Genomic DNA, 12,896 nt, shown 5'->3' with positions numbered 1-12,896 from the left:
CGTGGATTACAATTCTCCAATATAAACATCCAGTCACACATTGCATGCATGATGAATTCATTCTGAGGAATCCTGGTGACCTAGATTCAGTCACAGTTTATTGTCAGCCTAGACGAAGCTGTTTTGAATGCACTGAAATAGTCTAAAGTGTGCTTCACACCATCATACTAACTCACGTCACCATGGCAACTGCTCAACATCACAGCAGATTGCTCATAAACAATAATAATATTGTAAATCTGCAGTGCTGAAATATTTGTTTACGTCTGAATGAGTGAATGATCTGCCTGAGTAATCCAGGAAATATAAGGGAAGATTTATATTGCGGACTAAGCTGATGGATGTTTTGTTAAACAGAGAAGCCCTGAAACGTTAAAGCTAATTCACTACACCAAACCGGTTTGTGCAGTCTGGACATTTATCTTTAAAAACATGGCCTAATGGTTAGAGAGTCGGACTTATAACCCGAAGGATGTAGGTTCGAGTCTCAGTGACGTCAGGAGTTGTAGGTTTGGGGGGAGTGAATGAACAGTGCTCTCTTCCTCCCTCAATACCCATGGCTGGAGTGCCCTTGAGCAAGGCACTGAACCCCCAATTGCTCCAGGTGTGTGTGTTCCCCACTCACTGCTGTGTGTGTGCACTTGGATGGGTTAAATGCAGAGCACCAATTCCGAGTATGGGTTACCATACTTGACAAATGTCACGACTTTCACTTTCAAAAGGTTACAAAAAAACGAATCGCCATATCTTTAATAGAATTTAACAAGTGAAGCCTCACAAAACATTTTGAAAAGTCAGCTATACATAGCGTGAAGTGACTCATCAAAATCTTGATGAGTATAAATAGTAAAATATCACAAAATCTCACTACTGTTGGCCGACGCTGCAGTAACAGATGTTGATTTAGAGCGAGAGTCCTCTGGCAGAGTTTCATTTTCTAAGATTAAAACTAATAACAATAAAAATGCTTGCAAGTCAGCCCAAACCTTGATCTGTTTTTGCTGATTACTGATTTTGAATACATCTGTAACATTGCATATCATATACACGCTTTGCCATTTTTTGGCAGTATAACATTGACATGGCAGTACAGTTGGTTTTTGGCATGTACCAGTAGACCCTTTTCATATTTCGTAGGTTTTCAAAAGTCATCATAGTTGGGTAAAGTTCTGGTGAATGGAAACTACAAGTCTATATTTTGCATTTGTGTTTGCCCCAATAGCAAAACAAAAACATTTCTATGACTTTCTTAAAAAAAAGGGGGTGAATGAAGAAAAATCTAGAGATTTACCCTATAACATTGGTCGAATGAAAGAAAGATAAATAAATTTGCCATCACTCCCTTAGGCCATTCTAGTAGAGTTAATTAGTTTTATGCAATTTAAAGAAAACACAAAGTATAGTGTTAGAAATGTACATTAAATATAAAATGTATAAATATAAAATATACAAAAATTAAAACAAAACAAATTTTAAAAACTTGATGATGAACTGTGCAAATGCATCATCAGTCTATGAAAAGGGCCCGTAGTGATATATATGATCATTCAAAAGAGGAGACTGGGGCTAGTTGTCAGTTTTAGTAGGCACAATCGCATTCCCATGTTCTTCAAAACCTGTATGATTTTCTTTGTTCACACCATAGACTTTAAAAAGAGGAGATGCTGGGGAGAATTTTAGGAGAATTTTCACCAACCGAGGCTGTCATTCTGTCAAACATCTTCTTTTGTTTTCCACAGAAGAAAGAAAGTAATACAGGTTTCAAACAACATGAGGCTGGGTAAATGTTCACGAATCACAGAATATAAATGTATGGCCAAACAATCCTTTTAAGTGATTTGAATATTTCCAACATTAGCCTACTGAAAGAGAGAGAAAAAATACAGCTGAACACACATTGTCCTAATATTTATCAGGGTATGCTGCTTAATGGAACCTGATTTTTTAGGCTTTTCAGTTAATAATAATAATAATAATAATAATAATAATAATAATAATGAAACAGTAAAAAAGGTAAAATGTCAAACCAAGGTATCAAACGATGAAAATATTATAATTAATAAGCAAAAATGTGATGACTTTCCCCAACCTGACATTTATGAAAAGTACCCTCCTCCTGAGAACACCATGCAACCTTTCAGTTAAAAGATTTGCATGAGGGTGCATTTACTTTGATGATAACGAGATTTACTTTTGGCAGGCTAAACTGAAAAGTTTCACACCCAAAACGTTTCTAACTTAACGAAATTCTCAGGAGTGTCTAGAAAAGTAGGTGTGCCTCACAACATGCGTGGATTAAAAAAAAAAAAAAAGAAATTATTTTTTAACTCAGAATACACACCAAATGATTGGTGTCACAGGTTGGCTACGATTACAGAGAGATTTGTGGAGCATGACCAGACAGTCCTTGTTTTCCTATAGTAACCACAGCTGAGCCCACGCTGCATAGTAGACGCAAGAAAGGACCATAGAGGAGGCAAAATATGCGCACGCACGCACGCACGCAGGCGTCTTCTGCGCCACCCGATTGGCTGAGCGCCCTGTCAATCACACCCTCACTCCCCAGAGAATCCGCCTCAGCAACGCCATCATCTGTTACACTCGGCGACAGGAGCAGCCTGAGCCGTCAGGGCCAATGTTGTTATTTTCATAATTCACCGAGATTTTATTAATAGAAAAAGCTGTCTGCAAATGACCTATTTTCGATTGTTTCTTTGCGGTGAAATACAAAACACTTCAGGCGACCCCTCTCTTGGTAAGCATTTTTTGATGGTCTGGCGTTTTTGATACACTTGGTGCAGCCGATTCGTATCCAGTGGATATTGTGGTTAATGGAAATGATGGGAGATGGAGGCTTTATAATGCTGGAGCGGGCGGACTAATCATAATGCTTTCGCTTTATCAGCCGCATGATATTTAGGGACGTTTAACATCGAGAACGAATGTATTTTGTGTAGGTATGGTGTGATGCTTTTGCTCCTAAGCGCTCGTCTCTGGCAGCAGGATTGATGCGCAGAAGAAAAAGCCTTATGTACACCATTGAATGGAAGAATAAGGCCTCTGTCACTGGACAGTAGTCATCTTATAATAGAATGAAATCATACAATACCCTTTATCAGCGTTTACAGTCTCAACACAAGTATTTGTGGGACTTGACGGATTTTATTTTATTTTAGTACAATTTGTACAATCTACTATTGATTTTTCTAGTTGTTTTATCACTGTTCGAATGTATAGGCAGTGGACATAAGGCACAAAAACCTTTTCTCCTCTTATTGCTTTCTTTATGCATGCAGAATGATAAATACAGTTGTAGCACGGTCATGGAAAACGTGGAAAAATCTGGGAAATTTGAAATAGTCTGGGAAAGTAATAAAACGTCAAAAGTCATGGAAATGTTTCTATGTTTTGAGTCTCAGAATGTCAAATCCTCCATCTAGCAGCATTCAAATCTTTTTGAGACTTATAACATTATATAAATCTCTTAATTTAAGGGACTGGTTCCTGAAATTCCCCCAGCAATCTCTGTAAATATATTTACGCAGTAATCATGAACAAAAAGTCTTGAGTGAAGAAAATGATCGGTTATTACTGACATAATTAACATGTCTCCTATATATTTTTGTCATAATGAGTATAAAATTATATAACTTTTATGTTTTCAACAATATAGGTAAATCTGTATTCCTTAGAGTATATTTTCTATAATGTCTGTGGTCGAGACACTTCTTCTTGTACAACAAAAGCATGAATGGCCCTTTCTTCTGAATTCTTTGTTTTCTGCAGAATAATTAATGTATGTTAAAGAATGTTTAACTTATACAGACATCAGACTTTAAGTATTCTTCAGCACAATGTGTTATAGTTCCCCAGAAGTTGTTTGCTAATAAAAAAGTGTCTTTGGCTTTTGTTTGGCCCACTCAGGCAAAGGAGCAAATCGTATGTTTTCACATCATCTTTAATTGAATGGAATGCGAATACTCCACTGTGGTAGCCCAGTGCTTGCCTTGGTATGTTTATTGAATATATGTTTTCATTTGCTGTCTGCATGTGTTACATTTCAAGTCTTGTCTAAATCTGCCACTTCTATTAACATTTTTTAATATTAACATAATGTTCTACAGAATAGAATACTTGCTTTGGTTGGATAATAACCACATTAAAGGAATAGTTCAACCAACAAGGAAATTTTGCTGAAAATTCATTCATTAAATCACTTGCTCACCAATGGATCCTATGCAGTGAATGGGTGCCATTAGAATGAGAGTCCAAACAGATGATAAAAACATCACAGTAATCCACAAGTAATCAACACCAATTAATGTCTTGTGAAGTGAAAAGCTGCATGTTTGTAACAGATCCGTCATAAAGATGTTTTTACCTTAAAACCACTGCTTCTGGCTATGATACTGTACGAGTCCACTATCCATAATATTGCTTTCTCCAGTGAAAAAGTAAACTTGTCTGAATCAGGAGAGAAGTATGCATGGATCAAGCACCGTTTATAAGGGCAAACAGTCCAAAATAGTTTATTATTAAAAGCAAATTACAAAAAAACTGAAGTAGTTTAGTTTAGTTTATTAATTTATAAAGCACATTTCAAAACAACAGAAGTTGCAACCAAAGTGCTGTACAGAGGTATTAAAACAAAAATGAAGATGTGTGCAGAGGAAACTAGAGGAAATGTTATTATGGTTTAAAGTTAATGTTTAAAGTTGATGGTTTTCATTTCTTAGTAACACAGCTTTTCACTTCACAAGAAATTCATTAATAGACTGGAGTGGTGTGGATTACATGTGGATTATAGTGATGTTTATATTAGTTGTTTGGACTCTCATTCTCACGGCACCCATTTACCACAGAGGATCCATTGTTGAGCAAGTGACGTAATGCAAATTTCTCCAAATCCGTTCCGATGAAGAAACAAACTCATCTACAACTTGGATGGCCTGAGGGTGAATATGTTTTCAGCAAATTTTCATTTTTGGGTGAACTATTTCTTTAACTAACTCAATTATCCAAATCATGCTCTTTGCAAATAAGATGAAATGAATCACATATTCAGTGACACATCCATTTGTTTTCACTGTAATTACAGACTGTTTAATTAAAACCAAATGTCTTTCTGAATCACTTGTTGAATTAATTATTGATTTATGTCCATTTCAAGTAATCACTTGGGGGTATTTACTTCCAGTCAGTTGTTCTGAATCTGTAATTTGATTAGATTCAAAATGATAAATAAATAAATATCAAGTCATTTTGTATGAATGTTAATTCATGCCTTTCTTCACCACAAAGAATATAGATAATGGGCTGTGTGCAATGCAAGGACAAAGAGGCAACCAAACTCACAGACGACAGAGAAACTAGCGTCTCACAGCATGCAGGATATCGATATGGGTCTGATCCTACACCTCAGCACTACCCCAGCTTTGGAGTCACTACTATACCCAACTACAACAACTTCCATGCACCTGTCAGTCAAGGAGTGACTGTGTTTGGTGGTGTGAACTCTTCTTCACACTCTGGAACACTACGATCCCGGGGTGGAACAGGTAGAACAACTGAGGGATTTGCTGTTCTTGCACTCGAACAGAAAGTGAAATATCTTTAAACTGGCCTGAATCATGTGACATAAAAATCACCTTTATTAACTTTCATAGCACTCATTCCTATTTTTATTAAGCCCGTTGGATTGGTCCTCATCATTACAAAAAAAAATAAAAAATTAAAAAAAATGTTTGTCTTTGTTAAGTCTTCGGAAAAAACTTTCCTTTTTGGCTGACATCGCCAAGACCCACTTATTTTTAGCCCCTTCCCTCTTTGCTCCTTTGTGGTATTGTGATTTAATCAAATCTGATTGATAAAATCAAGTCATGGCCTACTTTTTTTCTAATTGAATATCCTATTTTATTTGAAAATATTTAATAAAATTAAAATGAGTTGTGTATACCTTGTAATGTTGACCGTTTAAAACGGTCTTTTAATCTTTCTAAAAATATCCCAACAATTTCTGCTTTGGATCACATTGTACTGCACATTGTGGAGACTTTGTAATATTTCTATAAAACTGCATTGTTTTAGTAAGCTGGTGTTATCTGCTATTTTATTTTGCAGGAGTAACACTCTTTGTAGCACTTTATGATTATGAAGCAAGGTCAGAGGATGACCTCAGCTTCAGGAAAGGGGAAAAGTTCCAGATTCTAAATAGCACGTAAGTTCACAGAACATATTTTAAGAGACAATCAAAAACAATGTTTCATATTCCAATCCAAAAGTATTCTTTCTGAATATTTTTTTGTAATTCATTTTTTCAGTAGGATGCTGTCTGAAATATTAACTAACACTTTTGATGTACACTACTGTTCTAAAGTTTGTGGTCAGTAAGAACGGTGATGTTTTCAAAGGATGCCTCTTTTGTTCATCAAGGCTGCATTTATTTGATCAATAATACAGTAAAATAATAATATTGTGCTTTTTTTCAAGTACATTTCAAGTAACTGTCTTCTACTTCAATATATTTTAAAATTTAATTTATTCTTGTGATGTCAAAGCCATCAAAAAGTCTTCAGTGTCACATTATTCTTCAGAAATTATTTTAATATACTAGTATGGTATTCAAGAAACTTTTAATATTATTATTATCAATATTTTGACATGTTTTTCATCATTGTGCTGCGTAATAGTTTTGTGGAAACCGTAATACATTTTTTCTAGGATTCTTTGATGAACAGAAAGTTCAAAAGAACAACATTTATATGAAATATAAACCTTTTGTTACATTATAAATTTAATGCATCCTTGCTGAATAAAAATAATTTAATTTCTTTAAGAAAAAATCTTTCTAACCCCAAATGAATGGTTGTGAATCTGAACTTGGCCTTTTAAATTAGATTTTATATGTGCATTATGGTACAGTCAGTTTCCTTCTCAATAACTGAAACTTGACCCAATAGAAATGTATTCATTGTTTATTTGTTCTCTTGCTCCTGTTGCTGTATTTCAGGGAAGGAGACTGGTGGGAGGCGCGCTCTCTCACTACAGGTGGAACAGGATACATACCCAGTAATTATGTGGCTCCAGTAGACTCCATACAGGCAGAAGAGTAAGTTCGGTTTTAGTTCTAAAATAGGCGAAAGTTAAATTTAAGTAAGAAGACTATCCAGAAGAACAATGTCTGTTATTTGCGTTACTCCTAGTAGTATTTTCATTGGGACAAGGGCAGTAACATAACTTTGTCATGTGGTCATACTGTTAACCAAACCAAACACTGTATATTCCTTTGTAGTTGGTATTTTGGAAAACTTGGCCGTAAAGATGCAGAACGGCAACTCTTGTCAAATGGAAATCCCAGAGGCACTTTCCTTATAAGGGAGAGTGAGACCACGAAAGGTAATTTGCAGTTAAGCTACCATTCACAAGTGTGGGCTCAGTAAAATATTTTGTTGTGTTCAAAATAAGTCTTTTATTTGATCAAAAATACAGTATTTATACAGTATTACTACAATTCCAAATAACTATTTTTTATGTTAATGTGTTTAAAAATGTCACTTGTTTTAATGATGGCAAAGCTAAATTTTCATCTGCCATTCAGTGTCACATAATTCTTTCAAAATCACTCTAATATTCTGATTTGGTGTTCAAGAAACATTTCATATTATCATCAAATTTAAAAACAGTCGTGCTGCTTATTTTTTTTGTGGAACTTGTGATAGGATTCTTTGACGAATAGAAAGTTTAAAAGAGCAGCATTTGAAATAGAAACCTTTTGTAACATTATAAAATTCGTTACTGTCACTTTTGATCAATTTAATGCAACAAAAGTACTGATTTCTTTCCAAAAAAAAACAACAACCTTCTAATCTAATTTTCTGGTCGCTCATGTTTATTCTAGGAGCATATTCATTGTCCATACAGGACTGGGATGAAACTAAAGGCGACCATGTGAAGCACTACAAGATCCGCAAATTGGACAGTGGAGGATATTACATCACCACTAGAGCTCAGTTTGAAACTCTGCAGCAGCTTGTGCACCATTATTCTGGTAAATCTGCACTGAATGCAAAATGCAAAAATTAATCCATTTTAAATGATTAACTAACAGTATAATCCGTTAACCTATCTGCATTCAGCCCGGGCTGCAGGACTTTGTTGCCGTTTAATAGTCCCGTGCCATAAAGGCATGCCCCGCCTTGCTGACCTTTCTGTCAAAACCAAAGATGTATGGGAGATCCCACGGGAGTCACTTCAGCTCATCAAACGATTGGGGAATGGACAGTTCGGAGAGGTCTGGATGGGTAAGAGATTAGCTTAACCACATGCCTAATAAAAGAGTTTGATATCCATACATTACTTATAATTCCAGGGGTGTAAATCTAGGCTTGTCAGTGAGGCAGAGAACATTTCCTCTCGTCAAAAGAAAGCCAGCTGTCTTGGAAGGATTTATGTGTGATTCCTTTCAAGCGCTGTGTGACTCACTATGAAATCTCGTTTCTGAATGGCAGGCACTTGGAATGGCAATACTAAAGTGGCAGTGAAGACCTTGAAACCAGGCACAATGTCCCCAGAGTCGTTCCTGGAGGAGGCTCAGATAATGAAGAAACTGAGGCATGACAAGCTAGTGCAGCTTTATGCGGTCGTCTCTGAAGAACCCATCTACATTGTGACAGAATATATGAGCAAAGGTAGGAACAGATTTTGCAAACAGAAGTGCTAAATAAATGCTGCTCTTTTGAACTTTCTTTTCATCAATGAAACCTGACAAATGTATTAAACAGCGCAACTGTTTTCAACACTGATTATGAAACGTGTCTTGAACACCAAATCAGCATATTAGATTAATAATGCTGGAAATTCATTTGCATTTTAAAATGTGTTTAAAAAATGATTTTATTACATTACTGTTCATTAATGTTGTACATCCAAAGAAATAAAACAGGTTTGTTAACATGTATACTGATTGTCTTTCAGGAAGCCTGCTGGATTTCTTGAAGGATGGTGAAGGACGTGGGCTTAAATTGCCAAATTTAGTGGACATGGCCGCTCAGGTTAGTAAAATGTTTTGATACCCATAATAGATTAAGGTATCTGGTTTCAGTAAGCACTTATTTGACCATAGGATATTTAAATATTAATTATAAACATTTAAATCATTGCTCCCGCACTTGTCTTCTAGGTTGCGGCAGGCATGGCTTACATTGAAAGGATGAACTACATCCACAGAGATCTGCGGTCTGCCAATATACTTGTTGGTGACAGCTTAGTGTGCAAGATTGCAGATTTTGGACTGGCCAGACTAATAGAGGACAATGAATACACAGCACGACAAGGTGAGAGTTACACTCCCAAATCAGGCTTAGCTGCTGTCTTCATAGGTTTAATCAGCCCTCTATGGTACAGTGTCGCCATATGGCAACATAATTTTTACAGTATCAGTTTACAGTTTACCCTGTCAATTCAGAAAAAAGTACATTGCATTATTGGAGTTAAAAGATCAGAGTTAGTCAAAATTAATAATATGTGACCCTAGACCACAAAACCAAAATTTTTCAAAATTAAGATTTATATATCATCTGAAAGCTGAATGAATAAGCTTTCCATTGATGTATGGTTTATTAGGATCGGACAATATTTGGCCGAGATACAACTATTTGAAAATCTGGAAACTATGGGTGCAAAAAAAATCAAAATACTGAGAAAATCACCTTTGAATTTGTCCAAATGAATTCCTAACGATGCATATTAATAAAAAATTAAGTTTTGATATTTACGGTAGGAAATTTACTAAATATCTTCATGGAACATGATCTTTACTTAATATCCTAATGAATTTTGGCATAAAAGAAAAATCAATAATTTTGACCAATACAATGTTTTTTTGGCTATTGCTAAAAATATACCCCAGTGACTTAAGACTGGTTTTGTGCTCCAGGGTCACATATGTTGTGTGTTGCTCAGATTTCTGTACATTTCCTTCTGTGTCTGTATATTTTGCGGCATTGTTTATTATTAAAATTTATTATTAGGATCACAGTCTAGCGTAGTTTTACAGAAAATATGAATGTTACCATATGGCAAGTGTTTAACATTTGAACTGCAAAAATGGATTTGTTCACATTTCCTCCACATGGCATTTCCTCGTTTTAATATTGGCATCACCTGTATTACTGTGTTTATATTATTTATTTATTATAAGTGTTTATAGTAAAATGAGGAGTTGCATATAAAATATTTCAACAGGGCAGCCTCCCAAATGGGGATGACGTTGCTATGTTTTATCTGTGTTTTATCTTCTTATGTTTGTTTTCTTTATGCACATATTTAAATCTGTAATTTCCCTAGGAACGTTGCCCAATTCACAAGTAGGCCACATTTCGAGATCAGATCCATAAATCCAGTGTTCTGTTGTAGGTGCCAAGTTCCCAATCAAGTGGACAGCTCCAGAGGCAGCACTCTATGGAAGGTTTACCATCAAGTCAGATGTGTGGTCATTTGGAATACTTCTCACAGAGCTGGTCACTAAAGGACGTGTGCCCTATCCAGGTGAGATCTGATGGTGGAGGGTACATTTTTAGGCCTTCTTAGTTCCACACCCGCCATGACAGAATTAAAGTTGTGCTGTCAAATGATTAATCGTGATTAATCGCATCCAAAATAAAAGTTTTTGTTTACATAATATATGTGTGTGTAATGTGTATTTTATTATGTATATATATATATAAAATCACACACACCATATATATTTTGAAAATATGTACATTTATATTCATATAATATATATTATATATAAATATATTTAATATATAAACATAACGTATTTTTCTTTAATATATAAGTGCAAGTGTGTGTATTTATAAATATACACAGTACACAAACATATATTATATAAACAAAAACATTTATTTTGGATGCGATTGAACACGATTAATCATTTGACAGCACTAAATTAAAGGGATAGTTTACCCGAAAAGTTCCAAACCTGTAAGATTATCTTCCTTCTGATGAACACAAAAGAAGATATTTTGAATGTTTAAACTGTTTTTGTCCTTACAATGTAAGTCTATGGGGTCCAAAACAACACTGGATCCCACTGACTTTTCACTTTCCCGTTTTGGTTGAACTATCCCTTTAAGAGCTTGAATAAATGAATGAAGTACAACTCAGCATCATACAGGAATTTAAGGGCCCCACAGCCTTTTTTTTTCAGTTAAAGAACACATGCTTTGCATTTGTCCCTTAGGCATGAACAACCGAGAAGTCTTGGAGCAAGTAGAGCGTGGTTACAGGATGCCCTGCCCCCAGGACTGTCCCAGCTCCCTGCACGAGCTCATGCTCCAATGCTGGAAGAGGGACCCCGAGGAGCGGCCCACCTTTGAGTATCTACAAGCCTTCCTGGAGGATTACTTCACTGCCACTGAACCACAATACCAACCCGGGGACAACCTCTAAACATGGAGCTCCTGCAGAGTACAGAGTATGCCACAACAGACTGCCCTTCAAAAGACTGATTTAAAGAGCGTTTGATGAGAAAAGCTTCCAAGTTTTGTGCCATCTCGACCCAATGTCTGACACAATTCATCTTCCATTGAAAAAAGGACATGCCGTCGCATTATATCTGTCAGTAAAGCCAAAAATAGTGTTCTGGGGAGACACATCAGTCACGATTAATGATGAGAATGGCTTGTTTGTATGTAGTGTAAATAGTGTGTTTAGTTTTCCCTCGTATTCGGCTTGTTTTATTACTTTTTATAATGCTGTTTTGCGTTCTTATCCAGGCCGAGAAAGTCGACGCTGTGAGGAAAGCATGATCAACAGAGGCGGCATCAACCGTTTTAAGATTTACAATGATTCTGGAAATCATTCCTAGACACTTCCAGTAGGATGTTGACCAGCCTCTTTTAAATATTAAAGGAATTCTGTCAATCGTATATTAAATTAATTGTACGCGTCAAAACACTCCCTTTTAGCCGAGACATACAGCAGTGCATAGGTAGCATTTCTGACACATTATTGTGACTTTCACAGAAGGTCATGATGTCTGCACTGGTTTAATGATTTTTCTGGGCCTAATTATTTTGCACCTGCTTTTAGCAAGCGCTTAATGTTTTTCTTTTGTTTTCTGCTTCTTAGAATGAGTGCATTTTCTATTTAGTCACTTTGGATTAACAATAGAGCAATGTATGTATCAGAATAGTTTGAGACCAAGTGGGCATTACGCTTGACCATACTTGCATCTTTCCTGCAAATAAGATAAAATGACTGCTAACATCCTTACTGTTGTAAGAGAAAATAAAACGAGTCCATTAAATGTATCTCACAATATCATGCATTATAAAATAACATGACTAAATGCATAGAGAAATATTATGAAATGGTAGAATTTCACTCAAGGTAACTCATAGCTGGTCTGCCTTGTTTTTTGCCCCTCATTTTGTCCTTCATGATAAAATGACATGCCTGAATATTCATTATTGGGTCATTCTTTACTTTTTATGAGCCATATTTCAGGAGCAGTTACTCACCTACTCTTCACACCTATATTGTTGATTTCAGTCTATTTTTTTGGGTTCAGTTGAAAATCTGCTTTTATCTGGGCCTATAATTTAAAGTATGTGCTGCATTTGTGTTAAAATCCAACCTCATGTTTTTCACATTTATTTTTGTACCATCTATATTTGGATTAATTCATAAATATTGTGTTTATTTAATTGCTTTGTTTCATTTATGCACAAACATTTTTAGAATAAAGTGTCATTCAAATACATTTCTTTCAACCTTTGGTTTTTTGATCTATCATCAAATTTTAATTGATTATCTTTTGTGTTAAGATCATTTTGCAGGTACCTCAAGATTTAACATTTCTGTCAAAATTGAAAACTACTAGATTTACCATT

At 35.5% G+C, this 12,896-nt stretch overlaps 1 protein-coding gene across 2 annotated transcripts; it reads left to right on the top strand.

Moving 5' to 3' along the window:
* Nucleotides 1–2,560: 2,560 nt before the first annotated feature.
* fyna (FYN proto-oncogene, Src family tyrosine kinase a) lies at nt 2,561–12,766 on the top strand. Of its 2 annotated transcripts, XM_019121090.2 has the most exons (13): nt 2,561–2,755; nt 3,925–4,010; nt 5,302–5,558; nt 6,121–6,217; nt 7,010–7,108; nt 7,292–7,395; nt 7,898–8,047; nt 8,136–8,300; nt 8,508–8,687; nt 8,974–9,050; nt 9,179–9,332; nt 10,414–10,545; nt 11,243–12,766. In XM_019121090.2, the coding sequence occupies exons 3-13, from the start codon at nt 5,312–5,314 to the stop codon at nt 11,449–11,451; spliced, it is 1,614 nt and encodes a 537-aa protein (XP_018976635.1). In that variant the 5' UTR covers nt 2,561–2,755; nt 3,925–4,010; nt 5,302–5,311; the 3' UTR covers nt 11,452–12,766. The 2 variants fall into 2 exon arrangements, with proteins under 2 accessions (XP_018976635.1, XP_018976637.1); XM_019121092.2 differs by lacking the exon at nt 3,925–4,010 and having other exon boundaries at nt 2,565–2,755.
* Nucleotides 12,767–12,896: the final 130 nt, after the last annotated feature.

Source organism: Cyprinus carpio, chromosome B17, assembly GCF_018340385.1.
Source record: "Cyprinus carpio isolate SPL01 chromosome B17, ASM1834038v1, whole genome shotgun sequence".
In the NCBI taxonomy this organism is placed as follows: domain Eukaryota; kingdom Metazoa; phylum Chordata; class Actinopteri; order Cypriniformes; family Cyprinidae; genus Cyprinus; species Cyprinus carpio.
This window is presented reverse-complemented; position numbering and strand designations above follow the sequence as displayed.

Excerpts from the sequence above, each read along its gene's own strand:
- fyna (XM_019121090.2), top strand. The coding sequence starts at position 5,312 with ATGGGCTGTGTGCAATGCAAGGACAAAGAGGCAACCAAACTCACAGAC. Across the intron at positions 6,218-7,009 it reads TTCCAGATTCTAAATAGCAC|GGAAGGAGACTGGTGGGAGG; the intron begins GTAAGTTCACAG and ends GCTGTATTTCAG. Across the intron at positions 8,688-8,973 it reads GACAGAATATATGAGCAAAG|GAAGCCTGCTGGATTTCTTG; the intron begins GTAGGAACAGAT and ends ATTGTCTTTCAG.